Source organism: Molossus molossus, unplaced genomic scaffold, assembly GCF_014108415.1.
Source record: "Molossus molossus isolate mMolMol1 unplaced genomic scaffold, mMolMol1.p scaffold_m16_p_9, whole genome shotgun sequence".
NCBI classification, from domain to species: domain Eukaryota; kingdom Metazoa; phylum Chordata; class Mammalia; order Chiroptera; family Molossidae; genus Molossus; species Molossus molossus.
Genome location: NW_023425403.1, coordinates 10,724,557 through 10,748,657, shown reverse-complemented (window position 1 = coordinate 10,748,657; position 24,101 = coordinate 10,724,557). Strand labels below are relative to the sequence as shown.

The window sequence follows — 24,101 nt, the reverse complement described above, 5'->3', positions numbered from 1 at the left end:
ACTCGATGTGTCCCTTTCACATTGATGCTTCTCTCTCTCCCTCCCACTCTATCTGAACAAAATATCAAAAAATGTCCTCGGGTGAGGATAAAAAAAATAAAATACGAGTAAGACCACATAGACAAGTGGACCATTACAGGCAATCTATTACATCTGAAAAAAATGCAACTTCATTAATAAATTAAGAAATGTAAAATAAAACAACAAAAAATACCACTTTTTGCCTTCTAGGTTGGTAAACATTAAAAAAATAAAAACAAGCCCTGGCCAGTTTGGCTCAGCGGTTGGAGCGTTGGCCTGCAGACCAAAGGGTGTTGGGTTCCATTCCGGTCAAGGACACATACCTCGGTTGCGGTTCAGTCCCTGGTCGGGGTTGTACAGGGGAGGCAACTAATCAGTGTCTCTTTCCCTCTCTCCCACTCCATCTGAAGATAAATGGGAAAATATCCTCAGGTGAGGATTTTCTTTTTTTAAGTAAAAAGAAGTAATGATGACAAAAATGGAGGGTAACAGGTGCTCTCATAAATTGGAAAGTAAAGAGCAATTTGGTAATATGTATTACTGAAAATGTTCGTTATAGTTTAGGAATAAAAGCCTATAATACAGTATATTTACTATGACTTTAGAAAAGATAATATGTGAGCATGCATGGATACAAATTCTGGAAGATATATACCAAAACATTTACATGTTATATCTGAGTAGTCAAATTATGAGTGAGGATGATTTTCCCCCCTTTTGATTTTTATGTATTTTCTAAGTTTCTACAATGAATCTATATTACTTGGGTAAGGAAAAGTTTTTAAAGGAAAAATGTTGGTTTGGCAATGTGGCAGTATCTACCAAAATTGAAAATGTAAATGTATCCTTTGACATAATTCCACTTCTAAAAAGTCTTCCTACAGATAAAGAAACACAAAGATGGGTATTTTGGTATACTTTATAAAGCAAAACATGAGAAACTTTACGTTTCAGTGACTGGTTAATACATACGGAGCAGTACAAAAGAATGAGGTGTGCTGATATGGGGACAGTCACTACAACTCATTCCTAGGTGAAAACAAAGTACAGACAGTGTGTTTGAAAGCTTTCTGGAGACGTTTAGACACTACTCATAGCTCATTTACACCATGGTATCAAGAACTAATTAGTAAGGGGAGGGAAACTAAAAATTGCACTTACCTCTTTGAGAAGAGATGGGAGACATACTTCGGCAGGTAATGGAAAACCTAAATCAGAAAGATAACAAAACTATTTTACACAGATATCTAATTTTTACTTTGTAGTAAACGTAAAAATGAACAACTCACGGTCAGATTTGAAGTTTTCTGCTTTACATATGGGGTCATGACATTTTTGATACCAAACTTCATTTTTCAGATCAACCAAAATCCTTTGTTAAAAAAAAAAGTTACTTAATAGCCAGACTGGATAGAAATATACATAAATATACATATATGTGTATATACATGTATGTATATACAAACACACACACACACCCCCCAAGCAAAAGAAAACTAGTTGCCAAATATATACAAAATGGATTTAAGGCAAAAGAAATACACTTCCCAAGAAGATACATTAATTCCCACTGTGTACACCCCAAATAAGATAGTTTCAAAATACAGGGTGGGGCCTTGGCCGGTTTGGCTGAGCCTTTAGAGCAGCGGTTCTCAACCTTCCTAATGCCACAACCCTTTAATCCAGTTCCTCTAATCCAGTTCCTCGTATGTGGGCGTATGTGCACGTGAGTGGACCCGCCTGGAGACGGATAGAGGAGCGGTGTCTCGGTTCCTGAGACCATCGGAAATATGTGTTTTCCGATGGTCTTAGGTGACCCCTGTGATGAAAGGGTTATTCGACCCCCAAAGAGGTCGCGACCCACAGGTTGAGAACCTCTGCTCTAGAGCATCAGCCCACAGACCAGAGTCCCAGGTTCAGTTCCCACTAAGGGCATGTACCTCGGTTGTAGTTTGTCCAGGCCCCGGTTGGGGTCGTGTGGGTGGCAGCCACTCAATGTGTCTCTCTCACATGGATGTTTTTCTCTCTCTCTTTCTCCCTCTCTCCCTTCTGCTCTATCTGAAGATAAATGCACAAACAAAATGTCCTCGGGTGAGGATAAAAAAAAAATAAATGCAGGGTGGGGCAAAAGTAGGTTTACAGTTGTTCATATGAAAAAAATACATTAATAAATAATACAAGAATAAGCTTGGTGTTTTGCGTACTCACAACTGTAAATCTACTTTTGCCCTACCCTGTGTGTGAGCAAAACTGACAATTTCTAACATAAATCAAGATTTTAAAAAACATCTTTTGATAAGTGATACAATAAATAATAAGATATAGGAAATTTGAATGATATAATTAAACAATTAACAAATTTGATATAGTCATATATGAATACTTCAAATAATTAAAAGCAGCTCTTACAGAAGAAAAATTGACTGCTAGGTACAATGTGAATCCTATTAAATTTAAAATTATTCATTCATAGAACACATTCTCTGACCACAAACTATTTAGAAATAATAAAAAGCCACTAGAAACCCATAATTAGAAATTAAAAAAACAAAGGGCCAAAATCTGAAAACGTAAAATTCTCGTGAGATTGATTAAAGAATAATAAAGTGGAGACACAAATGTTATTAGAAATTAATTGTAGATGTAACTATAAATGTAGAATAGACTAAAATATAAGAAGATTATGAACTTTTGCCAGTAAAATTGAAAATTTTGGTAAACAAAATGCTAGATATAAAAATACACCTGCCCTGCCCTGGCCAGTTTGGCTCAGCGGTTAGAGCGTTGGCCTGCGGTCCGGAGAGACCCGGGTTCGTTTCCCGCTAAGGGCACGTACCTCGGTTGCAGTTTGTCCCCGGCCCTGGTTGGTCGTGCGGGTGGCAGCTACTCGATGTGTCCCTTTCACATCGATGTTTCTCTCTCTCTCTCTCTCTCTCTCTTCCTCTCTCTCCCTCCCACTCTATCTGTACAAGAAATAGAAAAATGTCCTCGGGTGAGGATAAAAAAAAAAAAAAATACACCTGCCCTGGCCGGTTTGGCTCAGTGGTTAGAGCATTGGCCCGCGGACCAATGAGCCAAAGGTACCTCGGTTTTGGTTTGTCCCTGGCCCTGGTTGGGGTCATGTGGGACGCAACCAGTCAATGTGTCCCTCTCATGTCAATGTTTTTTTCTCTCTCCCTCCCACTCTACCTAAACAAAAGGAAAAATATCCTTGGGTGAGGATTAAAAATATACACACACACACATTTTATTTTTACATATATATATAATATACACACTTGTGTATATATATTTATATATACATACACACACCAAACTAAGCAAACTTTAAAAGTTACAGAAAACCTGAACAATCCCATAACCACTAAAAGTAAATTCTAAATAGTGGAAAATCTTACCACATTTTATAGAAAAGGAAACAAAAATGGCCAATATTCCACATGATAGTTAGACGTGTGCCCAGGAGAGAAAAATGCAGGCAACCCAGTCTAATTGCTTCATGAAATTCCAATAATAGACTTCTAGTAAACCACCAATGCTGCGGTCCCCGGATCTGCACCAGAGAGTCCCACGGCAATGTAGGATATTTACGTTTTTCTAGGGAAGCAGTGATACTTGGTATCAGTCAAGCATCCTGCAAACAGCACGCAGTTCACAGCTTCAGTGTTACATCACCCTTCATTCCTTTCACTGATGTCCTGTCTTTGTAGAGCTGGGGTTTTGGTGGTGGCTGTGATAAAAAGTACCCTAAACATCAATGTGGAATGAGACATAATGGTGGGGGTGGCAGTGTCCAATCTGATGCCAACGTTTAAGAGGTTATGCAATGCTCAAAAGGACACACATTCCACTAACAAATGGCTGTTACAAATTTATGAAGGGCCAAAAGCTACAAACTTCATTATAAATAAATTAGTCATGGGGCTATAAAATATAGCACAGACTATGGTTAATAATAATGTATTACATATTTGAAAGTTGCAAAAAGTAAATCTTAAAAGATCTCATCATTAGCTACATACAGTGGCAGATGTTTAAACTAGACTTACTGTGGTGATCATCCCGCTATGTATACAAATAATGAATCATCCATCTGAAATTAATGTTATATGTCAATTGCACATCAAAAATAAATAAGTCCTTTCAATTGATGAATATTGTTTTTTCAAAGAGCTACTAAATTGTTAGGACAAAAATTTTAAGCTGTTTGGAACTATTTCATGAACAGAACTTATTTCTTTTGGCCTCAGAGCAATGTGAAAAAACTATGAGTCTAAGGGCACCACAAACTAAGTCTAGGAACCTCTGGACCAATGCTGTTCGCTAGGCAGAGAGTCCTTATCCACAGAATGTTCTTTGCAAGATGCTTCTGATTTCTGCATATAGTAAATAAACCTAGAGCCTATGGACGAATGAGGCACGGTTCCCTGGAAATGTCACACATGCTATAGAACAATGAGTATAAAATGCAGAAGTTTCATAACCTCCATGCTCCCTGCTATATGGGGTGACTGCCCACTTCTGCCTCAGCTTTCAACCTGAGTCAGAGCATCAGTGTAGGAGGGACCCGGGAGTCGGGCCAGGTGTCCCCGGCCTCAGTCTGTTTCACCTGTGCTTTTGAGTCCTTGTATCTTTCAGTCAAGCTTGACAGTGGGTAAGAATCTCAGATTCATGAGTGTGGTTTAACAATCCAATCCTTAAATTCACTAGTAATCAAGGAAATTCAGATGAAACTACAATATCATTTTACACTCACCAGATTAGTCAACCAAATATTTTAAACCTAACAACACTAAAATGTTGGTGAGAATGTGGAGCCGTAGGAAATTTGAAAACATTGCTGGTGGGAGTATAAATTAGCATGGCCATTAAGGAAAATGATTATTACCTAGTGAAATTAAATACATGCATATTCTATGACAGCAACTCTATTTTTAGATACATATTTTGAGCAACTCATGTGTACCAGGAAATATATATAAGAATATTTGTAGCTTCATTATTCATAATAGCAAACCGAATGTCCATAGTAGGGCAAATAATCTGGAGTATTTATATAATGGCATACTGTACAATAATGAAAAATAAACAACAGCTACATGTAGTCTGGATGAACCTCCCTTAATACAGTGTTGACCCTAAAAAGCAAGTCAAAGGATGCAATTTATATAACCTTAAAAATCATGTAAAATGAAATGAAATACTGTTTGGGGATACAAATACATACAGAAAAAAAAAAAAAAAAAAAAACATGTTTAAAAGCAAAGGAAAGACTACCACAAAATTCAGGATAATGGCTATTGTCTCTGAGGTCCAGCAAGTTGCTTCTGAGGTTTCGTCACCCCTTACAGTGGGCAGATATGACAAGTGGTCATTTTAGTGTTAGTCTGTAAAAAGTACATGTACATGATATCCATGCCTTTACATGTATATTTCACAGTTAAGAAAAAGATTACATACTACAACCTGGTAATTCTTCAGAAAGAAATATATTGCAACCTGACAATTTCAAAAAGTTAAAAGATGGTCATCATATGATAATTTTCTGGTAAATTTAATGTATAGAAAAAGACTAGAAAGATATACCAAAATCATAACCATAGTTATCACTGGTTCTGGGACTATGGGTGATATTTCCCTTTGTGTTTTTCTATGTTACTGTGTTGTATATTGAGCATACAGTTTTTGAAACCGTTTTTGTTTTGTTTTTATCCTCACCCGAGGACATTTTCCCATTTTTTTTGTTCAGATAGAGTGGGAGGGAGAGAGAGGAACAGAGAGAGAGAAACATCGATGTGAAAGGGACACATCGAGTGGCTGCCACCCGCACGACCAACCAGGGCCAGGGACAAACTGCAACCGAGGTACATGCCCTTAGCGGGAACCGAACCCAGGTCTCTCTGGACCACAGGCTGACTCTCTAACCGCTGAGCCAAACCAGCCAGGTGCTTGAAACTGTTTTAACTGAATTAATCTACTTATACAAGTATGGTACTGAATCATGCTACCCAGCATGCTCTCTGGCTTTTCAGCAGAAGCTGTGTGATCATTTTCACATGTGTAGCCCATGATATACAGAAGTCTCAGCTTTGACATGAACCAAACAGCAAAATTTCTTATATAACATAACTATTGGATTTCTTTCTATCTGTATTCTAACCACATCCTTTTTATTATTTAAAATTCTGTTTCTGATTTTACTTCATCCTTGACTACTGCTTCTTTTGCCAGAGGCAAAAAACACACAAAACAAAACTAAAACAGGGCCTGGTGTATACAGCAAGCATTCAATACCATTCTGTGTCTTGAGTATCTTAACATAACCTTAATGCCAACTCTTTACACTGAGTGGTTTCCTGCTAGTGCAAATTTTCTCCATTTCTGTCTAGATTCCATATGGTGTCAAGGGCCAATGGCAATACAAGAGACACACTTCCATCACTGTTCCTTCATCTGTCTACTGTCTCATTTCTTTTAGCCCCACTGAATTCTACCTTAGTCTTTTCAAGATTATACTATCTACAGGATTATTTTACCAAATAAAGTACAAATAAAGATGACAGGTGCTGGATGGAAGGTAATAATTAAAATCTTCAAATTAAATATAACATAGACTAAATACTAATATAAATTGAATTATAACTATTGAAACAATCATTTTTATATTCTCAACTTTAAAAATTATAAATATTAAACAATATTCGCTAAATACATAGAATTTATTAATAAACAGTATAACTTACATGATATTATTACTCTTGTGGGCTCTTCCAATGTTGCCACACCAACGATATTTACAAATGTCATAAACCAATAATTCTTCTGGAAAAAAGTAGTTCCAACGCCGAATTCCTAAAATGCAAATAATGTTTCTTGTTGTTGTTGTTTTTTTTTTATCCTCACCTGAGGACATTTTTCTATTTTTTGTTCAGGTGGAGTGGGAGGGGGAGAGAGGAAGAGAGAGAGAAACATCGATGTGAAGAGACACATCGAGTGGCTGCCACCCGCACGACCAACCAGGGCCGGGGACAAACTGCAACCGAGGTACGCGCCCTTAGCGGGAACCGAACCCGGGTCTCTCGGGACCGCAGGCCGACGCGCTAACCGCTGAGCCAAACCGGCCAGGGCGCAAATAATGTTTCTAAAGGCATTATTACTCTATTCTATAACAGCTAATAAATAATAAGATTATCTTTACCTCCTTTAATGCCATTTTTATTCACCAAAGAAAGAACAAATTGATCAATTTCAGGGTAGGGTGAACCCTGAAAACCTTCAATGTTTCCTACTGCAACAGAGAGAAAAAATAATTATAAATTATTATAAATTACAATGGCTCAAAGTTGAGAAGTTTAATTTTGATTTAAGTTGTTTAATACAGTTATGGGTTACCTCCACCCCCCCTTTCTTCCCCTCCCCCCCTTTTCCACAATATTCCTTGTAGTCGGTTATGGATTCTTATTATCCTACAAGGAAGCAGGTAAAATTCAAACCTCTCAATTAAGTCAAATGTCAAGTAATTATTACAAAAAGCATTTATAATCATATCAATTGCTTTCTTCATCTTGATAAAAAAGAGACAGCCACTTATATCCAGGAACTGGCCTAGTACTATGAGGTTAGCCTGAGTGTTGCTACAAGCTGTCCAGGTACTCACAGCTCAGCCCTGTGTTCTGCTAATCATAGACTATTTCACAGAACTTCAATATTGGTAAGGCCATTCTGTGGCCATGATGACTCAAGACAAAACCAGGAACACTGTAATCATGTCTGAACACAGACAAAATGAATGAACATTTTCCAAGCCACAAAAATTAGCAAATACCCCCTTATCTAATATAACTGCTGTTTCTTTAGTCTCCTTGTAGTCTGCCTTCTAAGTAAGAGTTACCAAGATATCCAATTACAGAACTGTCCCTGATGGCATCCAATTCAAAACAATGCCACACTTTCTTGGACCCTCCTCAGAAGCACCTAACTCAAGCCTGAATCCTAACACCCTTTTACTGAGATGTCCCATGGTTCCCTATGGTACGCATTCTCCATTATTGCGACCAATAATAAACTTGGCTTACTCAACACAGGTATGTTCTCTGGTGGTCTTTAGCTGTGGGGCACTGACAATTCAGTTATATTTTGTATCTGAGAATCTACTGGAATAATTTATTATTTTTTTTCTTTATCCTTACCCGAGGACACTTTTGCATTTATCTTCAGATAGAGCGGGAGGGAGAGAGGGAGGAAGAGAGAGAGACACCCATGTGAGAGAGACACATAGAGTGGTGGCCACCCACACGACCCCAACTGGGGCCGGGGACAAACTGCAACCAAGGTATGTGCCCTTAGCAGGAACCGAACCCAGGTCTCTCTGGTCTGTGGGCCAACACTCTAACCGCTGAGCCAAACCGGCCAGGGCTCGACTGGAATAATTTAGAATAATATATTTACAGTCTCACTGTTTGAAAACAGAATAACCTACTTTTCTAAAAATAAAGCCTATATTTCACTTACAAAAGTGAAATACAGCCCTGGCTGGTTTGGCTCAGCAGTTAGAGCATGGGCCCGCAGACCAGAGAGTCCCGGGTTCGATTCCCGCTAAGGGCATGTACTTCAGTTGCAGTTTGTCCCCAGCCCCGGTTGGGGTCGTGTGGGTGGCAACCACTCGATGTGTCTCTCTCACATGGGTGTTTCTCTCTCTTCCTACCTCTCTCCCTCCGGCTCTATCTGAAGAGATAAATGCAAGAATGTCCTCGGGTGAGGATTTAAAAAAAAAAAAAGTGAAATACACATGATTGGAGAAAATTTGGAAAATATATTCAAGCAGAAATAAGAGAAACTCCAAATCAGTCTAGAAATAACTGTTAATCAGGAGAAAATAAACGTATAATAGGTTATTCATATTTTTAATAAACTTATGATCATACCTCAACATTATAACTTGAGTCTTTTTTCTCTTATCATAAATGGACATCTATATTATATAGGCTTTATAAATTTTAATTAAATGACTACAGAGAATTTTTTATCCTCAACCGAGGACATTTTTCCTTTTTTTTTTTTTGTTCAGATAGAGTGGGAGGGAGGGAGAGGGAGAGAGAGAAACATCACGTGAAAGGGACACATGAGTGGCTGCCACTCGCACGACCCAACCAGGGCCAGGGACAAACTGCAACCAAGGTACATGCCCTTAGCAGGAACCGAACCCAGGTCTCTCTGGACCGCAGGCCAACGCTCTAACCGCTGAGCCAAACTGGCCAGGGCAACTACAGAGAATTTTATGTTATGTAACCAATCCCATTTTGTTGTACGCTTAGATTTTCAGTTTCTCACTATTACAAATAATGATGCCCAAGATAAGTATGTAAAAATGTTCACTGAAGAGTTTATGTGTGAAATCTTAGAAAAAGAACTTATGTTCTTCAGTATAGGAATGAAGAATATATACAGTTCATGAAAATCTGTGCAGCCATTAAAAGAACAAGATACTCGCCCTGGCTGGTTTGGCTCAGCGGTTAGAGCGTCGGCCTGCGGTACAGAGAGACCCGGGTTCGGTTCCCGCTAAGGGTACGTATCTCGGTTGCAGTTTGTCCCCGGCCCTGGTTGGTTGTGCGGGTGGCAGCCACTTGATGTGTCCCTTCACATCGATGTTTCTCTCTCTCTCTCTTCCTCTCTCTCCTTCCCGCTCTGTCTGAACAAAAAATGCAAAAATGTCCTCGGGTGAGGATTAAAAAAAAAACAAAAACAAGATACTCCACATTACTGGAAATACAGGGAAAAAACTCTCCTAGTTAAACAGGAAACTATTATCAGTAGTTACCCACCTTTGTGGACAGAGGAATGAAGAGAACTCTTGGTTTAAATGTGTGTTTATTTTATACAATTAATTTTTTTTTCAAAAATGCTATAAAATGAAAATTAGTGACTACGTTGTTGTTTTTTTTAATCCTCACCCGAGAACAAACATTTTTCATTTTTTGTTCAGAGAGAGTGGGAGAGAGGGAGGGAGAGGAAGAGAGAGAGAGAGAGAAAAATCGACGTGAAAGGGACACATCGAGTGGTTGCCACCTGCATGACCCAACCAGGGCTGGGGACAAACTACAACCGAGGTATATGCCCTTAGCGGGAACCGAACCCAGGTCTCTCGGGACCGCAGGCCAACGCTCTAACCACTGAGTCAAACCAGCCAGGGCTGAATACGTTTTTTAAGATCTCTTTTTAAATTTTTTTTTTTTTCATTTTGGATAGAAACCTAGTCGTTTTAGAAGGTCAGTAGATATGAATACTTACGATTTAAGATTTTAAAGGCAAAATAGACTTAACATCCTTAAATTTTCATGGAAAATGACTTCGGTAAAATTACCTGAAGTGCTGGTATCAGAATGCCCAGCCTGTTTCTGTTTCTTCTCAGATGTGTCACATCTAAGAACTTGTAGAGTGTCTGAGAATCTGAAGAAAGTATGTTCAAGAAACACAATAATATTAGAATTAAAGAGACCTAACTACAGAATGGAAACAGACTCAAATAATTCCATATTAAAATCCTTTGTTCAATAGCTGCTGTTCTAGGACATTTATGCCAGTTGCCTATAAAAGCACCAATCCTACCCATATAAAAAGAGTACTTTGCTGATCCTTTGAAATACTTTCCTCAACTACAGAATCAGAGGACTCCAGGACTGCTGAGGCTGTGGGATGAAGTGTAATTCTAGTCCCCAAACATACAGAGTCTTTGAAATTTTTGTTACAGTGACTGTAAAAGTGTGAATAATAGGAAGAAAAAAGAAGGAAAAGTATGAGAGCAACAGGAAAAATGGATTAAAATTAACTGTGATAAAAGACGTACTTATAACCTTAAAGAATTTCGTCTTTAATTTCAAGAAGAAAAATACCCGGTATTTACTTGGATACACAAAAGACAATGAAGGTAACCCTATTCAGTAGAACTCTACCTTTCTGTGAAGTTAATATTGAAACTACAAAAGAAATGGGATTTGGTAATCAGAAGATTACCTGGACTTCAGGCTGTGTTATGGGTTAACTGTGTTGCTTTTCTTATTCTTCTCAGAAACTACTACCACCACTAACAACCTTTACTGAGCAGATACTATATGCCAGGCACTACTGTAAGTATTTTACAAGTAGTTTTAACTTATTTAATCCAAACAACTCCCTAAGACAGACGTAAATATTATTTCCATTTTAAAGGTAAGGAAACGAAGACTTTGACATCATTTCTGAGACAGTTATGAAAGAACTCAAATAGTCCAGACGTATATGAAGAAAAACACCCCATCTTCCCACCCTTCTCGGAACCACTGTTAATTAACATCCAGACACAATTTCCCCAACAGTAAAATGTTTTAAATATCTCTGTTAAAAATTCATTTCTATGGAGTTTCTCTTTAAGATTATATCTAGGGAAGGCAAAGAAGGAGCGAGTTAACAAGGTAACTTAGTGTGACCCTAAAGTTTTGGACTAAAATAATTGCTAGCCTAGAATCAAGAATAAAGACTAGTATTTCTGTTGAAAGATGTCTTTCACACTTTTTAAAAATGACCAAAACATGTAAACCAAATTTTCAATGAAGAACTAAAAACAAATTAGAGTATATCAATAATATAGAAAATTATATAGTTGTTAAAAGTTTTATTTACAATTAACTGCTGGCAAATTATGAACTTGGCAAATATTCATGATAGGTTGAGCAGATATAACAAGTGACATACCATATAATCTCAAGAATTATTTTTTGAATGAAGGAGTTACATAAATTATATATATGTGCATATATGGAAAAATGAAATGTTAATAATTATACTTCTAAATTTAGTAAGACTAATTTTTTTCTTCATAGAAATGTTAGTCATTTTAGAAAGACTGGAAAAATACATGAAATATAATTATAAAAGGACATAAGGGGAATACTGAGTGGGTAGAAAATAAATTTTACTATTATGTTTCAGTTAACAGACAAAACAGTGACCTAGAATTTTTTTTTTTTTTTGATCCTCGCCCGAGGACATTTCTCCATTTTTTGTTCAGATAGAGTGGGAGGGAGAGAGAGGAAGAGAGAGAAACATCGACGTGAAAGGGACACATTGAGTGGCTGCCACCTGCATGACCAACCAAGGCCAGGGACAAACTACAACTGAGGTACGTGTCCTTAGTGCGAACCTAACCCGGGTCTCTGGACCACAGGCGGACACTCCAACCGCTGAGCCAAACTGGCCTGGGCGTGACCTAGCATTTTTAAGAACTGACTTTATTTTAAGGTACAATGTATTTATACAATTTATACTTCAGTGCTGTGCAATGCCATTCACTGCTTAATTTTTATGAATATACAATATTTTAATTCTGATACTACATACCTGACATTGCTGACCAAAGAAGAGAGGAAGTATTGCTTTTCTTCAGAAATGTTCTTTGACTGTGTAAGAGAAAATTTGTTATCTTCGGCGACCTCCAAAACCACAAGCTTTCCTCTTTTTGATGATTTATACAGCCGAAAGTTTCTATTTCTTGTATAAACGCCTATATCAAAAATTAATAACAAAATAAATGTATGTTTTGTTTTTACAGTAAGCAAATTATTAATTCAATTTGTATAGCATTTTTAGAAGAAACAATTGTTCTGATTCAGTTGGCAGCACAGAAAGATCCTGAACTCACCCTTTCCCTGGATCCAGTGGACCTACAGCTCTAGAGAAACATGGCTGCCCTGGCCGGTTTGGCTCAGCGGTTGGAGCGTCAGCCTGCAGTCCAGAGAGACCCGGGTTCGGTTCCCGCTAAGGGCGTGTACCATGGTTGCAGTTTGTCCCTGGCCCTGGTTGGGTCGTGTGGGTGGCAGCCACTCAGTGTGTCCCTTTCACGTTGATGTTTCTCTCTCTCTCCCTCCCACTCTATCTGAACAAAATATCGAGAACAAAAAAATGTCCTTAGGTGAGGATAAAAAAAACAAAAAAACATTTCTTATGGGAAAAAACCTAGAAATCTGGTGGAAAGTCCCCTTCAGAGAGAAAAATGAAAGGAAACCACATCAAATCAGGTAGGAAAGGCTGAGACTTACTGTAAACCCCAGCCCTGGCATGGCAACCCATATCTGGAGAGAAATGGAAGCCTGAGCTTCTCCTGGGGAACCCCAACTTTTAAGACCAGCAACTGAGAGAGAAAACCTCCAAAACATCTGGTTTGTAAGACCCACTGGCTCACACCCATGAAACCCGTGGGCTGTGGTAAACTGAGGCATGCTCTTAGAGGGCTCACATGCAGACTCGCCACCCAGGCCCCACACAGAAGCAGCCCTTGACAAAGCACAGACCCACTTGCCAATTCTAAAGTGATGGTCCGCGGGGCAGGGGACTGCTGAGAGACTCTGAGGGTGGAGGCTGGTGCACACGTCGTCCTGCGATCCCTCTGCCTTGTAGAGCCGACAGGGGCCTTTTCCCTTCCCAACATGCACCTGTTCCATGTTCTCACCCTTTGCCTTGCGAAAGCCACTGGGCACCACCTTTTCTTCCTTGTTCCCTTTTCTTTCTTCATCGGGTACCATCAGTGTACTCTGTCTCACTCGCCAGGGGGCCATTTCTGCTCTCTGTTGTGTGCCAGAACACCTCTGTCTACCAGAGGGGTGCTTCTGCACGTCTGGTGCCCCAATTCGCCACTCAGGAGGCACCCCTTGATTGCCTTGCGTTCCTGGGTCCCACAGGACTGGAACGATTGGAGAGGCAGCTCTTGGCAGGTTACCACCCCCAGGGCACCGCACTGACAGCGGACAAGCGCACCCACAGCTTCTCTATGAGAGGCTGAGCTGCTGGCCTCACCCTTAGTGACAGGCTTCAGGTTTGACACACACCCCGAGGCTCCAGAGCTGCTCCGGGAACGGAAGCCAGGGCACACTATGTTTGCACTCCCGTCTAGCTCACTACAGCTCAGTATGTCCCAGAAAGGACTCCTGCTCGGGAAACACCCAGTTGCCTGGCTCTGATGGCCAGTGGGGCTTACACTTCCAACCCCATGGCCAGGACCGTCTGTATTTGCATTCTTTAAAAGCTGCAGGCATTTTCCAGAGATTCTTGAATGTTAGTCCAACTTGGAGAGGGCATTTTACTCATAACACATAGGTTTCTTCAGACCCAAGCCAGTACATTGCACCTATCTGACTTCATTTCCATTATGGCACTTGTTTGCTAGGGGCGCTAGAAAGTAACAGCAGGACACTGCCCTGCCCTGGCCTGATTGGCATGATAATCTTGCCTATGATTTAAGCCTCCTCTCCCTCAACCAGTAGACACCGGAGCTCAAGGAGTCGCTTTAACAGTCAGTGGCAAACGTGGAGCTTTTACTGTTTCTCAGCTCAACTCACAAGCTACACAGCAACATGAAAACGAGCTCAGTCTCCCGAACCGAAGCTGGCTGCACTGAGTCCTGCCTGGCCTGAGGCCCAGCCAGGCCGAAGCCCTGCTGCCAGTGCTTCCGAGGCCAGAGGCGAGCAGGGCACCAGCTGGAGCAAGTCGGGAGGCTCAGAGCTCGTCAGTGAGGAAAACACCAGCCTTACTTTGCCACGCAAGAGTTCTAGTTTTCTCCTGAGTCCGTTTCTAAACCCACTTCACCTCGTTGAACCTCTCGGCAGTGTCAGAGTGCTGGTCCAGCTCTCCGCTGCCAGGACTCCCTGGCTCGAACCCTTGGCCACTGCAGAGCAGCAGCCACCGCAAGCATTCCTTCTGCAGCCCAGGCCAGCCGGCGCTGATGTCCCCAGGGACCTCTGTGAGCAGTCTCCACAGTACACAACGACAGTCTCAGCTGTCCGTGCTACTTACCCAGATCTACAAAAAGATGCTTTTTTCCTGTGGTGTCCTTCACAATTAAGAATGAAAGGTCAGGACTGCTCCGCTCTGCTGCTCCCAGCCTCTCCGGGGCACCTGAGTCCAGCATCTGGCTCTCACGCAGCTCGTCTGCGGGCATTCTGCTGAAGGGGGTTCCTTGTTCACCAGGGGCTTCAGAAAAATGGGAGAACCCGTGGCCTGTTGTCTCGGGAATCCCACCATCGTCTTTGTCATCTTCACTGGCAAGTAAATGAATAGCAGGCTCCAAAATTTTTCTCACAAAATTACCTAAGGGAAAAAAATATGATTAATCTAATTCTTTTTCACAGACTATAATTTATGATCTAGGCACAAATCTACACATGACAATTTTATACAGCAAGGCTGCTTTTTTTATTTTTGGTTTTACAACTGAGTTGTTATTACGAGTTGTACATGCCTCTCCTGTTCCTTCCCCTGTGCAATCTGGAACTTTCCTGGTTGCCTGCATGGACGTGCCCCAGTTCACCTGGTCTGTCAGGACTCGGTGCAGATACCATCGTCCGAGAAGCCATTTCTGTCGAACCCTAAGACTTATAAACCAGCTTACAGGGGTCTGCCAAGGGAAAGTTAATCTGAGATGTGTCCATGTTGCTAATATGTAAGTAAGCCTAATATACTGTCACCAAAATCCTTAACTTGTATTAATATAAATTGAGTATCTTCACAGTCAATGATTCAAAAATGAAAGGTTTTTTGTTTGTTTTTTCTGTTTCAAAAATAATGAAATCTTGTCAAAAAAAGAGTGAAGGGTCTGTGTGAGTAAGAGGTGCTGCCAAGGTAACGCACAGAAACCCCTCAGGAGTCTTGGCCACACTCTCCTGAGTCAGGACGTCAGCACATTTCCCTGGAGCTTCTTCTCCCCCCTTTACCTGCCACAGCAGGCCGTGGGGATGCTCACAGCCCCCTTCAACTGATGCTCCTCCCGCCTCCCCTATAACTGGCCACGAGATGGATCGTGGCCTAGAACTAAAGTCTGGAGCTGCAGCAATTAAATTCATTCAGTGTATTTCTTTTTTTTTTTTTAATCCTCACCCGAGGATATTTTTCCATTTTTTGTACAGATAGAGTGGGAGGGAGAGAGAGGAAGGGAGAGAGAGAGAGAAACATCGACGTGAAGGGACACATCGAGTGGCTGCCACCCGCACGACCAACCAGGGCCGGGGACAAACTGCAACCGAAGTACGTGCCCTTAGCGGGAACCGAACCCGGCTCTCCCCGGACCGCAGGCTGACGCTCTAACCGCTGAGCCAAACTGGCCAGGGCCATTCAGTGTATTTCAACGTTAGTCTAGGAGCTCTAAATATTAACAGTCCTGCCTTTACCAAGAATAGATAGTATGACAAGCTGGAACTTCTTTAAATGGTCATATATTTACAATACCATAAAATCAAGTAATTCGGTAAAGTTGCTTCATGTAAACAATACTAGTGAAATACAATACTATAAAAAACTAACTTTAATCTTTAAAACTGGCACAGTCTAGGTTTGTCACTTTATTTACAAGATAGCTGGAACCCTTAAGTCATAAGCCATACATGCTCTAAATTAAAAACTCTTTCTCCAAATCAGACTTAATTACTTCCCTACTCAGATAAACAAACCCACTGTCTCATAAAGTACTAAACACCAAAATGAAAGCAAAGCCTTTCATCTTTGCAATGACACACACACATCGTTGTTTCTGGAATGAGGGAGGTTGGGTAGATACTGTGTGAAAAGAAATCATGATATATCAAAGGACAACAGAGCAATGCACACACAAACTGGTAACGTAATTTTCCTGGAAGTGTGGAACTACATCTCGATAGAAGGCAGAGAGAGAAGTGAAGCCCCGGCTGCAGAACCAGGTGTGAGGTCGTGCTAAGGAGGCCATGCAGGCCTTTGACCTTTGGCAGGTAGTTAACGGCCAGGATACGACAGTGTAACTGCCATAAGTACTAATACTGGCCCCTAGTAAATTACTCTGCTTTCTACTTCCCTTCCCCAATATTATCACCCTCACCTCATCATTAATACAGGGACAATTTTATTGGCTGGGACTAACTCAAAAGAATGTATCAGTCATAGAAATTTCAGGTCCTGTGGCAAGCAGGCAAAAGTATGTTCGGCAAATCCATTTCATACATTTTGCTAACACACTGTGAGCTGTTACATTTAGCCTAATTTCCCTTTTCTGAAAGGTTAGCAAAATGAACTAGAAATGTCACCGAGACACACAGCTAAGGCGGGAACTGAGGAGAAAATCTGGGCCACTCTATAACCCTGCGCCTCTGGTCCGGCAGCCCTCAGCTCAGAGGAAAGCACCCCGAAAGGCATCGCACTGATCGGTAGGTCTCACTCCAGCTGCACTAACTCCCACTACACAAACGCCTCTCTCTACGCTTTTGCTTATGCTGTTCTAACAGTAAAGCCTTTCTTACCTTTGTCCACAGGATGAAATCTGATTGTACGCCCAGCTTGCACCTGCTGTCAGAAGATATATGTAGTAGAGACTGCTAATTGTTTTCACATCTCTATTCTCCCCTTCTTCCCTAGCAACAAATCTCCATTTTTAGCCTTGTTAGGTAGGAGTCACAGAGCTAACTATGAAGAGTACACAGGAATCAAAGAAATACCTTGCTTAGGACTCTGCCTCCAACCCCGACAGCAGAGCCCACTTGATGGTCAGTCATCCATTCAACAAATATTTATTAAATGCCTGCTTGTATTTGTTATTGCTGCTTCTGCTATTGTCACACTATTAATATTATCCATAAAGATATTACATAATAAGCTCTAAAAATACAATAGTGAATAATAGTCGCTGCCCTAAAGAAATACTAAGTCGAAGAGACAAAAACAAAAAACACCAGGAAATGTCCTCAGGAAGTGGTGGCTGCTGATACAACAAACTCCAGGCTGTCCCTGCAACTCAGAGGAAATGCCGACCCAAGTCTTGGTTCCATGAATGGCTTCTCAGAGGATGGTATCTGCACTCAGTCTCATCAGACCAGACAAACCGAAGGCATGTCCATTCAGACAGCAGCATCAAACACTGCAAAGGCCCCAGGACTAGAGGAAACGTGGCCGTGGTGGGAGCTAAGTAAAGGATGGGGGCAAGGAGGGGGGGAGATGAGATGAGGCTACAGCCCAGTGGCCTCACTGTGCAAACTGAGATCTTTCTCCTGAAGGCAATGCATTATCCTTGAAGGGCCTGAGGCACACTAGTGGTATAATCAGATCACTCTAGCCAGCTGCCTAAATAAGTACAGTACATCTTATTAAGGCATCTAGAGGTCAAAGATGACACCATTTCTAGTTGGGTAATGGGTGGATGGTGAGACCACTCACTGACATCCATACCACAGGAGAAACAGCAAGTTTTAGGGGAAAGGTGAGGAGTTTAGTCTAGAATATGTTGAGTTTGAAGTTGACTTATGGGTCTGGTGTCAACAATCATCTTGACTGAAGATAAAAGTTTTGAGAGCTATCAACAATGGATGGTAACTGGAGCCATGACAATAGATGACCATCAAGGTCACAGGCTGAGTAAACAGAACAAGAAGAATGGAATCTACAATTACTAATACCTAAGGGATGAAAAAAGACCAGAGAAGCAATGCACAGCTAAGCTAACAGAAAACGGAGATGATAATGCATTAGTGACTATGTTCATGTCTTCCACCCTACGTACCCTTGAAATTGTCAGACTTGTAGTTATGAAATGGATCACCTATTACTTGCACTTCAGTGAACTGTCTGCTGTTTGAACTTAGGAATACCTGCTATACTCCCGCTTGATAAACTCTCAGGATTTTGACTTATAGTTAGACCTCAGTGTTTGGTGTTCCCACTCTGCCTACTTCTTCCCCTTTGGACTGACTTCATTTTATACCTGGGACTCTAAATTTCCAATCCTGAAACAAATACTCTGGTCACAGTTTCAGGCTTATACCTCTAGATTTCCTCCCAACCCTAAGGATTGGTCTGGAACAATAACCAAGACTTCCTGGATGTAACCTGGAAACCAAGCCCCAGTTCTCATGGACTAAAAGCTAAGGCTGAAGCGAAGGTCAGAAATCCAGATCTGAGGTATCATAGGTAAGACTTGAATTAGGCCTCTCATGTATTAACCAGAAAACTTCTGAAATGAATCTTGTGGAGCAGAAACCAGTACCGGGGAACAAATGGCCATCCCAGTATCTATACTAAAAGGCACTAATACCAAGAATATCCTAGGTAGGCTAATGTATCAAAACTGTTTCTAGAATAGGAAGATAGGTCTAGATTTAAAGGCAAATCCTAAAAACGTGAAAAATCACCTTTCATTTTTTTTAGGATAGGTTAACACCCATAAAACCTGAGAAATATTTATAAAATGTGGGGGGGGGGGGAATATAAGCGTTTACTATAACTCCATGACTGTTTAAAAAACAGTATACTTACCAACATGAATGTTATCTTGAAATGCCACCCCATGGAGTTGAAATATTAAATGGCGGCTAAATTTTTCATCAGTGCTAGAATCTAAGTTGAGAACATATTCGGCTGAACAATTAACCCTGTATAACTCTTGAAGTGCTTTACAAACATGCTAAAACACAAGTAAAACATAAATATTTTAAAATTTGTTTAAAATTTTTTCCATGAGCAACATTCAAATATCTTGGTACAAGTATAACTCATTTTTTATTATTTTATTTTACTGTTTTTTTTGTTTTTATCCTCACTCGAGGATATTTTCCATTTTTTGTTCAGAGAGTGGGAGGGAGAGAGAGGAAGAGAGACAGAAACATCAATGTGAAAGGGACACATCAAGTGGTTGCCACCCATACGACCAAACCAGGGCCAGGGCCAAACTGCAACCGAGGTACGTGCCCTTAGCAGGAACCGAACCCGAGTCTCCCTGGACCACAGGCCGGCGCTCTAACCACTAAGCCAAACCGGCCAGGGCTATTTTACTCATTTTTTATTTTGATTTACTATCAGAATATTTATTATACAATTTTACCAAATTATTTATGTATTGAATTAAATATATTTAAGTTATATGTGTTTATATTTCAAAAGTCATAGGCTCTCAGAATTAAAGTCCTCTTAGAAGTTGAACTATTTAACTTATACATTAATCTCCTCTAAAATCACAATATTTCTTTTTAAGCATCTCTTTAAATATCACCTAGGAGTTAAAAAGTCACTAATCCTGTTGTTTATAATATTTTCAGAAAATTCCTCAAGCATATTGAGCCCAAATCTACCTGCAAGAATATAGCGCCTGGGGCCATAGGACACTGGCATCAAAGGCAGGTCTGCATCCTAGCCCGGCAATGAGCTTGGGATAGGAGCACAAGATTTGGGGTCAGAAAGGTCTAGGTTTGAGTTCTGGTTTTGCCACTTAACAGCTCTGTGACTTTGGTCAAGTGCAAACATTACATTCCTCAACTATAAAATGGGATAATATTAGGACCTAACTTCGGGATTGTTGTAAGGAGGGAAAGAGAAAATGAGGGTAGAGTTGGCACAGTGCATGGCCTTAGCTGTGCAGCTACCACACAAGTCACTTCTCCTGAAGCCTCAGTCTTCTCTCTGCAAAACGAAGTTACCAAAACATGCAAGGTTAAAATGTCTGTAAACTGCCAAGCACCTAAATATCTAATAGTCAGGCAACAGATTGTATTTATTAATGTTGTTTTGGCATTATTATAGCACCCCCGTGCTCTCTGATCCTATTCTCTTTCAGTAAATTCTCACTTTCTCAGAGAAGTCTTCCCCATCTACATAAAATTCCCTCTGAAACCTCTACCTCTGTAGTACGTGCACAGCTACAATTTTATGTTAACTTGTGTGATTACTCTGACATCCATTTTCTCTACATTACAAAGGCTATACCTCACTATCTGTTCTCTCCTGCTACTATAGATTATTATTAGCTAGATATAAGGCCACCTGGAATAAAGACCACATTTTCCAGACTCCCTTGCCTAAGATGTGGCCATGTAACTAAGTTCTGGCCAGTGGGATGTGAGCAGAAGGAAGGCAAGTAAGTGTGCCACTTTTCATTATACCCTTAAAGGCAAGGAGCAAGCTGCCCCTTCCCCATTTTCTACAGACTAGAATGAGGACACGTGGTAGTGAGCCATCTTGAACAATGTACAGAAAGGTAACATCTTAAGAATAGCAAAGCAAAACAAGTCTAGCCCCTAATACAATGGAGCCTCATCCAGATATTACATGAGAAATAAATTTATATCTTGTTTAAGCTACTTTAATGTTAGGTCTTTATTATGGCAGCTAAAGCTATCCTAGTTTATTATCCTCCATTAGACTACTGTTAGACTACTGCTGACTCTCAGCCTGCCAGGGGGTCGTTGCAACACAATGAACTACAAGCAGACACTGCTTGGAGTGAGGGGGAGCACTGCAAGGGAGCAAATGCTCCAGATGGATGCAGCCCAATTTATTTGCAAAGTGGTTCCCTAGGTTACATGGTATTTCAAGTAATTAAGTCCTTGAGATCCTGTCTCTGCTGACCTTACTGCCAACCCCGGCATACTTCCTGTCTCTGTTTTCAGGGGAGACACATAACAAATACACTCATGGTGGGGCACATCACCCACTGGCGCTCTCAGGGTGACCTTCTGAACCCAATTCACGCATACCTTATCTATTTGCATGTATACTTTACACTCAGGGTGGCAGTTCCAACCCTTTATCACACATACCTTATCTATTCACATGCATACTTTGATCCCTGGCTGGCCAGGCCACGAGAATGCATATCTCAAGCTTACATTTTGTTCATCCACCAAACCCCAACCCTACAACTACAAATCCTATGAAGGCAGAAGTCATGTCTCTTTGAGCTGACCACTGTATTCCTGGTGCCTAGGTACAGTGACACTTCATCAAGGCTGAACATTTTTTGATAAATGTGGAGCTGTACCAAATAAATGTAATAACTCAGTTGCTAATAAAAGTAATCATAGTGCCCTGGCCAGTTTGGCTCAGCGGCCCTGGTTGGTCGTGTGGGTGGCAGCCACTCGATATGTCCCTTTCACGCCGATGTTTCTCTCTCTCTTCCTCTCTCTCCCTCCCATTCTATCTGAACAAAAAATGGAAAAGTGTCCTCGGGTGAGGATTAAAAAAAAAAAAAAGTAATCATAGTCTCCAAAACTTTAAGTAAAATTTAAGTTATTTAAATACAAAGGTTTGGGGATCTGTGAACCAAGGACTGTGGAGGAGGACCAAATATATATGAGATATATACTTTTGGTTATCTGAATGATCAAGTATATTTTTTTATGAATCACAGTATCGCATGGTATAAGATAAAATAATAATGTAAGAATAAACTCTATGTTTCATGTACTCACAACCGTAAATCTATTTTTATCCCCCCCCCATTTAAGTTGTAAAATTCAGAAGTTAAAAATATGATTATTTGAACAATGCTACCTCTCAACATAGTTTTATAAAATGCTTTAACATCAGAATTCATAGCAGTTGGGGGAAGGGGCATTCTGAAATTTGTCAGTTAAGTCACTGACTCAAAGGGCATTATATATTATCACTAGTAATTATTAACTAGTTACTTAGTAACCAACCATCAGTTAATATATGAGCTAACCTATACCTCCTCAGAGACTAAAAAGGAAATGTACTTATTGCACTGTATATTTGTTACAAACAAAGTAACCAACAATTCAAATTAATTTCAATATAATCATTTATGGAGGTTATATTAAATAAAATAATCCTAATGACTTCTGCCATTTAAACATGTTAAATAAAAATGGTATATAATTTTAAACTCATATTTCTCCAATTCTTTCCAACTTTTGCTGATGTAGAAGATAAGTTGTTCAAGACTAATTTTGATAAGATTATATAAAGACCCCTAGCCGGTTTGGCTCAGCAGTTAGAGCTTCTGCCTGCAGTCCAGAGAGACCCAGGTTCAGTTCCCACTAAGGGCACATACCTTGGTTGCAATTTGTCCTCGGCCCTGGTTGGTCGTGCGGGTGGCAACCATTCGATGTGTCCCTTTCACGTCGATGTTTCTCTCTCTCTCTCTCCCCCTCCCACTCTATCTGAACAAAAAATGGAAAAATGTCCTCAGGTGAGGATAAAAAAAAAAAAATTATATAAAGAATCAGGAAGAAAAACACCTACATGATCTTTGCCATGCCAGTGTTTATTAATCTGTGTTACAAATAGGATTTGTACTGGTGCTGATTCCATTAGGAACATTTCTAGTTTCTAACACAATGTGATACTTCTTTGTTAACAGTATCACCATATTAAAGTGCCAATGAAAATCTCTGATCACACAGAGCCCAATAATGAATCCTACCTTAGATAGAAGTGTATCATAAACCAGAAAAAAGTCAGTATCTATGAATTATTAAAAACATAATTAAAGTTAAAAATTAAGCACAATTTATCAACTACAATAAAATAAGCACTTGCTTTGGCAGCACTTATACTAAAACTATAATAAAATAAGACATTTAAATTTATTTTTAAGGGTCCAATGGCTATTTTAAGAAAAACATAATTTTTTGTTGTTATTGTTTTTTGGGGGAAGGGACTTATGTATATTTCTTCTGTATCAAAGCCAGGAGGAAACTAACATAATATGATTTTTTAAAAAACAATACTTGCATATATTTTTCAAATAAATTAAAAATAAAACATGTAAAGATCCAACATAATCAGCAGGTATTTTTTACCAACTCCCAAACCTGGTACTTCCAAAAGTCACCTCATTCACATAATAAAAAACACTTCCATAACTCTCAACACTAGGAAATTCCAAAGGTTTAGGAATCTGTGAACCAAGGACTGTGGATGAGGACCAAATATATATGAGAAATATATTTTGGTTATCTGAATGATCAAATTATATGTGTGTGTGTGTGTGTGTGTGTGCATATATATATATCACAATAGCATGATACAAGATAAAATCATTTCCAAAATTTCTGCCAGCTCAAAAATTCAGGTACTATTTTTATCAAAACTTTCTTAATATTCACCACAATACCCAATTTTTACAGTAAAAGTTACTTTGCGTAATCTTTATCAGAGTCAGCTACTTATAAAGTTAAGTCAGAGAATTAATTAAAAAACAGAAAATTCCTCAACTGCCATCTTTCTTAAAGCTTCTTTTTTTTTTTACTGGATATAGTGATACTACAAAATATATGAACATAATCTAAACCTTCCTCCTTTCT

At 39.9% G+C, this 24,101-nt stretch overlaps 1 protein-coding gene and 1 long non-coding RNA gene across 12 annotated transcripts in view; one reads left to right on the top strand and one right to left on the bottom strand.

The window, feature by feature from the left end:
• PRIMPOL (primase and DNA directed polymerase) overlaps nucleotides 1-24,101 on the bottom strand; it is a 57,999-nt gene that overhangs the window by 27,112 nt on the left and 6,786 nt on the right. For 3 of the 9 annotated variants that reach the window (XR_004958039.1, XM_036249732.1, XM_036249733.1), the window contains exons 5-12: nucleotides 19,315-19,462; nucleotides 14,842-15,135; nucleotides 12,394-12,556; nucleotides 10,382-10,467; nucleotides 7,220-7,309; nucleotides 6,765-6,873; nucleotides 1,311-1,393; nucleotides 1,183-1,229 (exon numbers count right to left, since the gene is read on the bottom strand). Coding sequence is in view for 8 of the 9 variants with exons in the window: in XM_036249732.1 (XP_036105625.1) it covers nucleotides 1,183-1,229; nucleotides 1,311-1,393; nucleotides 6,765-6,873; nucleotides 7,220-7,309; nucleotides 10,382-10,467; nucleotides 12,394-12,556; nucleotides 14,842-15,135; nucleotides 19,315-19,462 (1,020 nt within the window). In the remaining variant the exon portion in view is untranslated. Of the gene's footprint in view, nucleotides 1-382; nucleotides 426-1,182; nucleotides 1,230-1,310; nucleotides 1,394-3,693; nucleotides 3,752-6,764; nucleotides 6,874-7,219; nucleotides 7,310-10,381; nucleotides 10,468-12,393; nucleotides 12,557-14,841; nucleotides 15,136-19,314; nucleotides 19,463-24,101 lie in introns of those variants that run through there. The other 6 variants (XM_036249734.1, XM_036249736.1, XM_036249735.1 and 3 more) reach the window with 6 other exon arrangements.
• On the top strand, nucleotides 10,683-24,011 carry LOC118622310. 3 transcript variants are annotated; one of them, XR_004958042.1, is made up of 8 exons: nucleotides 10,683-10,945; nucleotides 11,087-11,144; nucleotides 17,070-17,216; nucleotides 17,322-17,552; nucleotides 18,849-18,969; nucleotides 20,094-20,175; nucleotides 20,788-20,908; nucleotides 24,000-24,011. It is a non-coding gene; the product is annotated as an uncharacterized LOC118622310 (long non-coding RNA). The 3 variants fall into 3 exon arrangements; XR_004958041.1 differs by having other exon boundaries at nucleotides 18,810-18,969; XR_004958043.1 differs by lacking the exon at nucleotides 18,849-18,969.